Source organism: Opisthorchis viverrini (genome assembly GCF_000715545.1).
Source record: "Opisthorchis viverrini unplaced genomic scaffold opera_v5_110, whole genome shotgun sequence".
In the NCBI taxonomy this organism is placed as follows: Eukaryota; Metazoa; Platyhelminthes; class Trematoda; order Opisthorchiida; family Opisthorchiidae; genus Opisthorchis; species Opisthorchis viverrini.
The window spans coordinates 1089146-1102383 of NW_008751760.1; the positions used below are offsets into that span (position 1 = coordinate 1089146).

The 13238-nt window shown below is 44.5% G+C and overlaps 1 protein-coding gene across 1 annotated transcript in view; it reads right to left on the bottom strand.

Moving 5' to 3' along the window:
* Nucleotides 1-3111: 3111 nt before the first annotated feature.
* The window catches only part of T265_13794 (hypothetical protein), a gene marked incomplete at both ends in the record, with an annotated part of 28406 nt that continues 18279 nt past the window's right edge, over nt 3112-13238 (bottom strand). Inside the window, 6 exons of the mRNA XM_009170542.1 lie at nt 3112-3570; nt 5411-5607; nt 6490-6832; nt 7595-7895; nt 9136-9709; nt 12110-12657. Coding sequence (XP_009168806.1) covers nt 3305-3570; nt 5411-5607; nt 6490-6832; nt 7595-7895; nt 9136-9709; nt 12110-12657 — 2229 coding nt within the window. The remainder of the gene's footprint in view (nt 3571-5410; nt 5608-6489; nt 6833-7594; nt 7896-9135; nt 9710-12109; nt 12658-13238) is intronic.

Here is a 13238-nt window from a genome sequence, read left to right on the forward strand (position 1 = left end):
AAAGGATTTACACTAAGGGGAAGTTCTTCATAGGAAGCTGTTAATAACACCAGAAACCTTTTCAAACCAGTAAAATCTAAAAAAAAACTAGAAGAATGTATGTATTCTTTGAGATATTGTTCTATTATATTGTTTGGAAACAGATCCAAGCTCATTTTGTGAATCAGAGCGGCAGTTCTGTGAAAAAATTCCCTCAGATCCATTTCCTCACTGAAGTGTTGCGCTACCCATCATGCCAAAAATTAATTGGCAGACCAGTCAGTCTACTGTATGGTGTACCGTAATCAACGGGGGTTCCTCTTAACACTGATTCGTTGAAGAAGAATCAGACTAAATCCACGAACTGTTGTCTGTAAGTCCTCTGTCAAACAATAACTAGGGATGCTTGGCATTGGACACGTCCGTGTGGATAAGTGCAAATGCATTAATGCCCTTGCTTGGNGCATGATAGAGCGGTTCATTCGACGATGATGGACACTGATATGAGAGGTTCGGCTGAAACGCGCCAGAATGTCCGAGTTCTTGGCATTGACCCTATCGACCCACAGAATCGGTCTGCAGAAAACGGTCCCCTATTCCTCAGGTCTTACTCGCTGCGTTTTTTTAAACTTCATACTAATTAAACTGTAACAATGACACAGGAATAACTACCTAATTCGTTTGCCAACCAGAAGAAACTGTCAAACTCTTGTTTCAAAACAGAAGCTGTAAAACACGACTTAGCTGAAGCGGAGTGGGTGCACAAGAAAACCAACAGTCACTAAATTCATGTTAGCAAACTGTTTGTAGCTCGCCCTCTGTCGTGTAAGAACGATGGGAGGTGGACATGAGCACAAGTGTCAGAACGTGCCAATAACACCATTTTTGGTCAGGAATTCCCTGAAAAATTTACTAACATTTTGAATTCATCTCGCTCTAGATTGCTACAGAGCGAAGGAATAGATACCCAGTCGGCCGTTCGCTGAGTTCCCCAGCTATTGAAGTCTACGACCCAGCAGAGTTGGACATTTTCACTTGTGAATTCCTAGTTTTGGAAGAAAAATCTGTCTGACAATTAAATAAGATTCAAAGGAAGAACGCACCGGGGAATTACAACGAACTGGTCCATCCTGTTCCAAGCTGGACTTATCAACCAAATAGACGGTTACCAGAAGCCCCGTTCACCATATTAGTTCTCCCTCACAAAATGGATCTTACGTATCCCCGGTGGATGTAGCGCCATTTCGACTTTTGCAACTATAAAATCATACACAGAAAGGAAACAACAAAATACAACAGACTGGTCGTGTGACAGCTCTGTAATCTGGACTAGCATCGACTTCAACGGCTGAGTTAGTCAGGTGGGCGTTTTCGGGAAAAATAGCTCGAGTTTCTCAGCGTAAGGAGAACCACAACTCCTAACGAAGCAGTTGGCTCATCGAAATACAACCAACAACCAGCGAAACACTACTCCAGTAAAGCATACCATAACTTTTACCTCGCAATTCGTTTGCAGCGCAGTAGTCAAAGGGAAGAATCTAGTGGAACGCCGCGAAATACTTAGTTACAAGCTCATTTGGTTTTAACAGAAGTGTCAACCGATTCTCATGATTGGTTGTTGATCAGGTGGCTGTTGATAGCGCAGTAGTCAAAGGGAAGAAGCTAGTGGAACGCCGCGAAATACTTATTTACAAGCTCACTTGGGTTTAACAGAAGTGCCAACCGATTCTCATGATTGGTTGTTGGTCAGGTGGCTGTTGATCTGTTCGCCGAGCTTGGCAATTGGCTTGCAAACGTTTTGTCACCATACGAGGAGACATCAGCGCGCAGTTGGGTGGGTACTTCTTCCTTGCATGCGTACGTTTATATAGCAGTCAAAGACTATCTGTTATCTTCTGGCGTGATTGGCTACTTGAAGTGTAGCGAATTTAGTGAGTCTATTGGTCCGTCTGTGATCCTTGTTGCGTTGTGGTCCGTGTTCCTTTGCATTGATTGGTTAACCCAACGCCTTCGGTGGAAGAAGCCATCAACAAACACGTCGAAATTGATCCCATTTACCAGCCACTAAGAGCGAGAGAAAAACCGGTTTCGCCCTTCTGGAGGCTCATCAAGTAGGCGCAGTTCTAACTGAACCCGAAATAGGACTGATTTCGACAAATATACCCATTTTCAAATCAATCTGTTGTACACCGGAGACTCAACTGGATCTCTCGTTCCTGATATTCTTCAACTGAATGTGCTGCAAGAAGACCGCCTCATATTTCAGCTGACATGATATTCGGGATAGCGCAGTATATTTCCCTGACTCAACACAATACGCATAAGCTCCAGGTAGAAGCAATCCCTGATTATCCGTCAACCAAGTTAATTTGCAAATGAACGTATTTTCCAAACAAGTTGGATTAAAGTAGAACAAAAGTTTGACGGAAAATGGGGTGTGGCGCTTGTTTGATGAGCTCCAAGAAGGACGAAAGCCATCGTCGACCGGCGAAGAGCTTGCAGCACTCCTATGAACAGTATATTGTCAGGTAAATAGTGCACCATAAGTATACAATTGACGAGCGCTGGAAAGAGATTAATTATTGATCACAACTAGAATGTCACCGTGACAACGCATCTGAGCAGACACTCACCCACATATATCAGAATACCAGCAAAACAAGGAACAACTAAGACAAGTGGCTAAGCCCAATAAGTCACCAAGCCGGTGTGCAGGTGGGTAGACACCAGCCAGATGAGTGTGAATTGAAAGCTATGCAGGATCGATTCAAAAGAAGGTTCATGTACCGCATTCGGGTAACGATCTAAAGGTGCTTCATTCGTCTTCACTGGTCACTATAACTTACTTCCACCGGTTATCAGTGGACTCCATGTCAATACATTGTAGGGGCCTTTTTGGAGGTTGAGAGTCCACATCCAAGGCAAAGTGAACTAAAGCAAGGACAAAAGGTTATGAGGTAGGCCCATCCGGAGAAGGGAGGACCTCAGTCCCAAGGGTGTTAATCCAACCATCCAATGAAAACGACACAATGGAGCTGAAAAAGAAATGGCGTTTTGTATTGGACAGAGGGATCTTAATACCCGGATTGCTGGAGCAAGTGAAAGTCCCGTTCTTCAGCAAACACAAGACGAAATCGATTCGACTAGTATGTATTCACATGCTGCGTTAAACTGATAGATTGACGAAACGGAGTTAGGTCTTCCGTTTGTCAGAGGGAGGAAAAAGATGAATAAAGTGAGACCAGATTGACAAGAAAGCATATCATTGTTGGAAATGGAAGGAAACCACAGCAACATCTATGGGGATGGCCCCACGGAAACTGTCCTACTCTTCGTCTAACTCGAGGATGGGGGCAGCAGATAAAGATACACCACATTGGCTGAACTGCTCCAAAGGGCGCTTGTTACTACTGTCGGTCCATGGCACTGACGGTTGTTTCGACTCGCTCGTTTCTGATCCCAGGTCAGAGGAAACAGTATTCTCATGAGCGTCGTCTGGGTGAATCAAAGAATGATTAGTCTGTGTTGAATCCGCGTTTGTGTTGCCGTTGTTCTCGTCGGCTGCAGTGACTAGATTGTCCTCAGAGTCACCTACAGCAAAGAGAGCACAAAAAAATCAATTGAACAGATGGATGAAACTGTTCCACTTATAGGATATGTATAATGGAACTTGACCTCTTCAGCAGGTATACTTACCCCTGACGTTATGTAACAACTAGATGAAAATTTAAAAAATAAATTTGTCATGTGGATTTTGAGTTTATCCCTTGTTTGAGCACGTTTGAAACACAATTCATGCACACTCAAAATAACGATGAGATGTTGCTAGGAGGCCTAAAAGCTCTATCTCTTCGCACAATCTCGTCTACTGACGCAGGTATCCCGCGCGTTTTCCCGTGGTCACTTGTAGTTCCATGCTTCAGCCCTCTTTCGACCTCTGTGTTCACCATCCTCAGATTGACCATAACGTAAAGAACAATGTCGGCATACGATGACCAACGGTGAAAAAAACAGTCGAAAGTAATCCAATGATAGGTGAACTAGCGTCCACTGCGGAATTGGGCGTACCGAGGAAATTCACAGTCGGCGATTGAAAGCGGATGAAAACTGTTGAAACCATTGGGCTTTCTCAAGCTTGCGTTGCCAACATCACCGATTTACATTCAATCGAAGCGGACAACCCACTTGATTATCAGCCTCAAAGTGGAGGTAACAGTTTACGCCGAAACACGAGTGGACAGGATTAGTCTGCAATACACCCAGAGTGAAAGCCTGAGCTTCAGTCGCTTCATGAGATTTAGCAAGGTAGCGAGGAATAAACTGATGCCCACTACGTTTATATGTATGATTTGCGTGCGTGAACTCAGGCTCACATGCCTACGAAAGTACCCACTAGAAACCAGCAAGAAAGATTCTCTGTAATTTCACTAGTTTCAGTCCGGTGATGACATGCTTTCGAAATAACTAGAGGATTCTTACCGCACGTATGGGGACAGGAATATCTTGCTTTCCACGACATGATCGCCTAAAATTTGACTGTCAGATGAACTACCGGTTATTATTGAGTGAGTGAGCCCACAGTACTTGAACGTTCGTACAGCTGCATATAAAAAAACAGGACTAACAATAGCAGAATTTAGACTGTATAGTACATCTCATGATTAGCCGTATCAGCGACAGCCATGGGATTGTCCATTTGTAAGTAGAGTTTAACTGTTCGGTTCAATAGGCAGAATTAATAGTGCATGAGGCTGAAGGTAGTTTTTCAAAATCACATTCTACAATCGCCCAGGAGCAATGAACTGCAATGCCAGATAGTATTCGCGGTGCTTGAGGTCCGAAAAGGAAACAACACGGTTATGATTTTGCAGTCCCTTTCGGGACGTCTCAGTATTTCGCCCATCAATTCAGTGAACAAGTTGGTAATGTCGGGTCAGAGTTGTTTAATAAGGAGAAGCTGGTGCCCACTGCCATGACATCATTCCCAGTCGAACTGACGTTATGCAACGCTATATATGTCAGATGTATACATTGTCTAATTCTTCAGGTTGAACATCTTGATTAGCCCCCGAAATCTAACGAGGATTTACTGAAAGATAAAAGTTTGAAGGGGCAAAAGAATTAAAAAGTGTGGTAACACATTCATTGTAGAAAAAACCACTGACAAGGCAAGCGCATATGTATATGTTCCAACTCCGAACTGAATTACCACTTGTCAGTAAAGTGCTGAACAACTTTGTACGAACTCCAATTAGTTGAATTCACAGTTCCGGGGGACTTCATACACCCAATTTTTCTGACGATTTAGCAATCGGTGACCTTGATTAGTGCTGGTGAGTAGAAATTCAGATCGTCTATAGAAATCAGGCGAAACAAAACAATGAGACGAAGCAATACAGAAAATCGGCAAACTGCCACAAAACACACATACCAACGGGTTTCAAATTGCACATGGTGAGAGAATGACCAGTCTCTGTAGGGAAATCGCAAATCGAATTGTTCCCGGAGAAAAACTGACNAACTGACTGGCGATTGTTCTTTTTTGGTGACCGTGGAGGGCAAGCTTCCGGAGTCTGACCCTCGCCACTGGGATTTCGACGTCTAGCTTCTCGTTTGAGAGCTTTTTTGCTATAAAAAAGCGCCAAAGACAGCTTAATTTGGAATTTGTGGTAAAAAAGGAAGATAAGGCAACATAATCTGTATCGAAGTTTTCATAAAACAAAACCATCAGGTCTTCACCAATCGGTTAGCAACAGGCTACCTGACCTTATTGACACTTCAAAAGTGATCAATAATCAGGCTGTTGCCGTGACAACAATTGGAGTAAACGGTTAATTACTCGCGCGTCAGACTTCAACTGGTTCCTGTACGAGTAAATGATAATGGAAAGTTGATCCACTCAGGCATAATAAATCATGAACACGAACAAACTACAGAGGGCACACGACACACTGTGGAGTGCGTAAACTCCCATAAATTTACTGCAGCAACTGCGAGTTACTGTATTCAGCACTACGGCATTGAAATTTTAAGTAGGTCAGAAGGTTACAATGACGGAATGAGTTGGTGTGTTCACACATGTTCCACGACAATACAATGGCTCTGACACCCACTCGTACAACGGCCTCACCTTAGCAGGTGAAATCGATTGGCATGGGATTTCGACCGAACGCTTGGAGAGGTGGTAAGACTCCTATGCATTGCGCACCTACAAGACTGGTCGGCTTCTGAGTCTTCTTCAAGCTCTTCAGTATCACGTTGAACGCAGAGTAAACCACTGTGGCGGTTCTCAAAATCTTTACTAACCTTAGACCAAATTAAATACGAAGTAGAGAACAAGCCGTGGCAGCTGTAACTGTGAGAAGTTAACTATACCTCAGTTTCGTGTTAGCGGTGCCTCAAGTGCATCACTAAATCACACAAAAAAGGCTGAAGCAGTAAATACAAACGGAGCTAGCTTCCGAAAAAAGTGTCATGTGACGTCCTTGTAACTGGGAGCGAAAAACTCACCGTCGAGTGGCCAACGTATGATGCAACGCCACGACCGTATCGCGAGGTGAATATGCGATATGTTGATCCTGGGACGAGAAATTGACTGATCTTCGGCGATGTCGTCCGCAGGACGAGTTATCAACCTGAAAAGCTTGACTGGTGGATGCGAGTTTTTCATTCGAGACACAACGTCGAATACGACAGATCATTGGAGGCAGCTGCGAATGCGAGGAAGCAGCGGACGTAGTAGCATCGTCCTCCCCGCTGCTAGCAGTGGGAAAATCGTCAGATGAGAATAAATTGTCAACTCCCGTGTCAGCTATACCGATCGCTCTGGATACCTGCTCGTCACCGCTAGATTCTACAACGGAGTTTCGTTTGAAACAATTAAACAGAACGCGTTCAGAGTGGGTCTGCGAACACTGTTTTTGCAGATGTGTATAAAGCTCGGGGAAAATAATGCAAGAAACAGAAACTGACAACTGTGTAGCGGTATATGCAAAAGGATGTCAAAAATCGGAGTAATAGACCAATCAACAGTAGACACAAACAAAATCCTTGATCGATAATGCAAACCAAAGGAACTACCACCGGTACTGCGTGAAATAAATCGAATGCACAGAGAAAGCCAATTGACAGTCGCTTTGTAGGCACACTTCTCAATCAGCATGTGTTGGGAGGAGTGGTGAAGCGACGAGAGTGCAATGGTGTTCCTTGGTGTTCTAGTTACGCTCGGACAAGTTTGAAGCAAGTAAGGAGAAATGAACTGTCGCACAATACACGGAGCGTAGTTCGGTATACTTCTCATAAATGCTGAGAGGCGAAATTACAAGCACATTAAGACGGACAATTTATTGCCTTAATCACAAGTGATAGTGTTCTTCCAAAGAATGGTAAACTGCTGGCAGAGTTTACCAGAGGTCACGATTGACCGCTCTTGGTTGGCACCAAGCCCTACCTTCCGAACGGGCCGCTTGACTGCAGGATAATGCCTTTAACATCGTCTAACTTCAGTGCAGCAAAATCTACCTTCCAACACTTACCTAAGTTGTGGCAGACACCAGTTCGCGTGCAAGCCAGCTGTAATGAAGCCGACTGCCACCGGGCAAACAAAGTTACTCACCTGAATAGGATCTCTGCTTCAAAATACTTTTTAGAGCAACCGGTGCAGACCCGCAAGAGTCCTTCCTAGGTCTGCAATTTGTGGGTTCATTTTTTATGGAAAGAGATGTGGGGAGAGGTGGAATGGATTCCAGATGTGGAAAAGTTTCCGACCGGGTCCACAAGATATCGCAACAATCAGCGGAGAGGGCGTGCACCCTTACACGACCAGCTGATTGATCGAATTCTCCAGCAATAGGCGATGGATCGCTTAACTTCAAACACCCACATAAACAGCTTTCGACACCAACAAAAGGATATTCCTACAAGTAAAAAGCATAAGTACATTGACGTAAAAGGAACTCAGAAATGCATAAGCACGATTATTTACCTTTGGCCCAGACCACAATACAAACTGATGAGAACGAAGTCTATCTGGCAGGGGTTTGTGTGCACGGATATAAAAGTGTACAGTAGTAATTGGGTTTGGTGACGAAAACACACTTCCAACAGGAAAGCCGACAACATACGAGTTGCTCCACAGCCCTCGAGAGAGAGGTAGGGAACAAAACGTAGCAATGGAATGCTGTAGTAGTCTGAATTTATTACCCAGGACCAAACAATTACGTGCTCAGTAATTGTTGAATGCTACAATAAGATCCTTAAAAGGCGAACACCCAAAGAGGGAACAAAACGTAGCAATGGAAACCTGTAGTAGTCTGAATTTATTACTCAGGACCAAACAATTACGTGCTCAGTAAATGTTAAATGCTAAAATAAGATCCTTAAAAGGCGAACACCCAAAGAATAAGAAGCATCCACTCTGATGAAAGATATGAACCAGTCGGGGGGGGGGGGGGGCCCGGCGTAGTCAACCCCCGTAGAGCTTACGAATACCTTTTGACGTCACACTCTATACAAATCTCCTGGATGCAACAACAGTGCATTTCCTCTCCGTTCGTGCCTTGCAAGTGCTCCGTTTGGTAGCTGCCTGCTCTTTGTACCATGCTTTGAAGTCCTCCAATACGCGGTAGCGCAGGATAAATAATAAACCGAATGATTCGTAGAGATGTTTCTTGCTGGGTGACCAATATGGTTGTGAATTTGAACGTGAGTTAAACATAATATCCTTCCTCCTCCGACGCAACTATTATTTAACATCTAAATAGCAGGCCCACCAAGTGTTTTTTACTTCTAACAAAGCCTATTGAGAACGGCTACAAACATGATACGGAAGAAGACAGTCAGTCAAAGTCTAGTATCAGCTTAGACTGGGAACCTCATGGACAAAGAATGCCCTACTGGAAGGTTCAATTAAGGATCACCAATTTTACCACTTAGAACTAATAAAAGAAAACATAATCAACATGCGAGACACGAATCAGTCTGATAAGAAACAATGGAAGGATTGTTCGTTGAGAAAGCGGTTTTCCGGCAGATGTCTGATTGACCTTCCAAAAGTAATGGCACAAAATGCTAACAAATATTTGACTGTGTGGATGCGAACTGACCACTTTCTGTCACAAAAAAAACGAGACAATCTAGACTAGGTGCGAAACGTACTTGCATCCCAGCGGTTAGTGTACGTCCAACCGCCACAGAATTCCACCAGATCGAGGGGTTTTTCAAAAGATGAGGCGCGCTATTGGGGAACCGGAGGGATGTGTTGTCCCAGCAGGCTGGAGGTGGTTTGGCCAAGACGATGACTGCGTTGGTCGATGAGAATGCCGAACTAACGATTTTTGGAGGATCCTGTTTGTAAGAGTACAGATTAGATTTCCATTGAACGGTTTGCGAGGGTTCTAAGTCGATGGGTAATTTGTCCGGCGAAAAACGTTCCCTGCAAGTAACATCGGTTCCGGCTGCATTGGACGGACAGCGCAAAACCACGCCCCAATCCATCGTGCATCCACCAGCTCCACGGCTTGCAAATGTGATCAGTAGGAGAAGTGGTTTGATGGGAAAAGCAACAGATGAAGAATCCGAGCTATCGTTTGCCCCAGAATCATCCTGTTCTTTCGTCTCAATCGGTTCCACAGCCCAGCTGAGTGCCGTCGACTCAGGAAGAATGCCACGGACAGGTAAGAGAATTGAGACGGAAAATGGGTCTTGTCGAAAACGCACGGGAGCCAGACGACTTCAGCCGTCAAAGCGAAGGAGGGAGAAAGCTTTGTAAGTGCCGGGTAAGTAGTCAACAGAAAACGGCCGAAATAGTAAGCTGAGAAGACCGAGAGCTTTGTTCGGTTGTTCACAGTGAGTACCAAGGTGACGATGGAAGAAGAATAGAGTAATAATAGTCGTTCAGCTGTAACACTTTTTCGATGCTCAGCTGCCGTGACACCCGGAAGAAGCATGAGGACTAAAGTACTCAGGTTGCTCAAACCCAAACTGAAGCAGCCGAGGTGTCTGAGTTAGATTCAAATCACGGGCCATCTGGTCACGAAGGTATGGTGTGCACCGCGCATCCCAAATAAGGACATTTAACATTTCAAGCTTCACACAGCATCCTAAATTTACAAGGAAGTCCTTGAGGATGACTGACACTGTTTCCTACTCCGAAGCATCGCTTAGTCTAAAGTCAGACACGCAAACAAGTCCGAATAAACATGGTATTTTAACAATCATGAGGTCACACAAATTTATAATAGTCACGACCGCTTCTCCAATATTCCGCGAAAAAAACACTGAATCATGCAAAATTTCTGACCGCCGCCCAAGGTTTACAAACCACCGGCTGATTTGTAGAAGAGAGTCCCATCGTTCAAAGAAACTTGCACTTACCAATAAGGCATTGGTTCCAATGTTTCCCGATATATATCTTGTTTTGAAATAACCACGTAAGCGAATGTTCAACTTACGTAACGATATATCAGTGGAAGCGAGAAGTTCTGTTACCGACAAACTAAATCGCAAAAATCACTCCTCTTCAGATGGTTCTTGGAAAGAGAATATTGTATTCACAATGAAAGAAAACTGAAATTCACGAAACCATTCCTTCCTCCGACGGGACATTTAGTAGGCTAATCATGAAGTGAGGACATTGGATCAGTTAGCACAATGGACAAGAATCACAGTTCATCAAGCCTCTAGGGAAGGAGTAAAACAGTTACGTTTGCTCCTTATAGAACATACTCAAGACCAATCAGAAGTGTTCTCCCTTTAAAAACATTCCATTTTGAGGTGCACAAGATTTTAAACAAACGAAATCTACAACTGCTTCCCACACCAAAGAATAATGATGGGGTATGGATAATCAAAACGGAATTGAAGTTTACACGCTGCGAGTCTATCTGACAACGGCAGCCACATTGGGGTCTCTACAATGTCCGCTGACTTACCCTCCCAAAAAACCGACAGGAAAGCCTACTCTGAATGCCACTGCACATTGTTGCCAATCATATTTCGCCCCTACAAGGGAGTCTCGTTCAACAACAAGACTTCCTCTTCAGACAATTTAGAAGAAATATCCATTAGGGTCATGTGACCGTGTCACAGTCATAATTCTTCTGTTTAAAAGCAGTTTGCCATCAGGATAGTTGAAACGACCATTTACCATTATCCGCGCTCAACACCCTAGGGACCGTCCTCGACGGTATAAGAATGGAAGCAGAAAAGTTGAATATGAAATTTTGAATGTTTAAAATTCAAAATTCCATATTACACGCCACACAAAGCTCGATCTTTTTCACACTATCCGAGCGGAATTTTGCCCGGAACTTCTAAACTTTGTGAACTGTGGAGAGTCTCTCAGACACTACCGGGCCACCCCCGAAGGAACAACTAGGAACCAGTAACCAGTCCACTTAGGGCCCTGCAAATTGATAACCCACATAGACAATGCTCTCTGTATGGCATGTCGTAGCAGCCTCTAAGGCAAAGGCACGAAGCTGGTAGCGAGACAGCGACGAGGCAGTTAATTCGAGAACTTTACATGAATCACGAGCTCTTGTTTTTAATGGTGCTGAACATCCACGCCAAACGATATCACTGTGAAAGCAAGAGCAGTCGGTTATCCTGACTTCTCCAGAGGAGGCCAGCCAGACCAGGATTGGCGGCTCCAGGACTTATTTCGAGGTGTCCAAGGCTGTCGGCATGTACTAGGCACCACAAATCGTGGGTGCGGATCATTGGTCCTGACAGATGAAACCATAAGGAATACGGCCAGTGGAGTAGGGAAGGAAAGAATCATCATGCAAGGAATTGTTAGCGGTATTGTTTTCCCCTAACTACGCGGCTGTACACAGCAACTGAGACCACGCGGATGTGGACACAAGGCGAAAGTCGATGTGGCATGAAATCAATACAGTTTGTGTGAACCATAGTTTTCTGCAAGTCACTGGGTTGACAAGATGAGACATTCTGCCAGATCACAAAGCGCTAGCTCGTGCACAAGGTCCTTGAAAAAAGGACAGAGAGGACTCCACAATACCATCCCCCAAAAACAGAGCGGGACATGCGTACTGATCATGATGACTAAAAAGTAAAACGAATCGATGATGGAAGTAACAACCAAGTGGGAAGAAATATGAAAACCTACCGGTCTTTGGTTACCAAGAGCTGGTTTATTCCAATCTGTCTAACCGGTACAGTAAGCCCTGCAGAACAAACGGTCTCGGGTTTACTTTCAACCGTATGGTTTGGCACAACAGTGGGTGTGTCGTTGCTCCGAATGTCGCTGGGTTGAGGATCCATATGGTCCAACGGCTGGCTAACGTCAATCGAAGTGGTCACGTCATCCGTGGAAGTAGATACGACTGTGCTGCTCGTTGGTCCACTCGTTGAGGACCGCCGACGATTTCGTTTTCGACGTTTACGTTTGCTGTGTGTCGAGTTAACCATCGGTTCATCGCCTGTTGGACTGGATGAAGGTGGGGACGTCGGTTGGGAAGGAGTTAAACAAATTAAGGAATCCACCGAAGATGTAGATGGCAAGCTGTCAGGCGGGTCACACTTAGTGTTCTTCTGTAATAAGGGAACCGTAGTAGTCAGTGTACTGGTTGACTTGTCGAATTTTGCGACCCCCTGGGAATAATCGACTTCGTAGGGAAGCTTTAGGTCCAGTTTGTACCTGACCGGTCTTTCGGACTAAAATGGAAATGATATCGAGATTTCTGAAAGGAAAGTCAAGGTCGGATTGATGAAAAGCGCAAACGACTGAACTGAGTAAACCCTAGTTACCACGGGTAGGCTGTAGTAAGTCAGGAGGTCAGACATCCTGAGATACTACCAAGTTGCCCAGACCTAGATAGCAGTAGTAGTAGAAATGCCGGGATTCGGTTCGGGCCTAGATAGTAGTAGTAGAAATGCCGGGATTCGGTTCGAATCACGGACTCTCTGGACAGTAATTTCGCACCCTAACCACTGGGCTGATTCGAGCTCACTTGCTTTACTTCACGAAGAATGCCTTGGTGAATTTCTGAACATAGATTTTCATTCAATCATCTTTACTGATTACGTGCCGCCAACGCATTACAAACTCAGTGGTTGTTGACTAGTTATGGTTTTACTGGTACGCAGTGCAGTAGTAAAGGGCAAACAAACGAGCAGGATGGACAAATCTGGTGGGAACACCGGATCAGCAATTCTGAAGTACGTCGAATGGTATTCAGGAGAAATAACTCACCCTCGATAGATGAACCGATCACACTGCATAGGTTGCGCTGGCT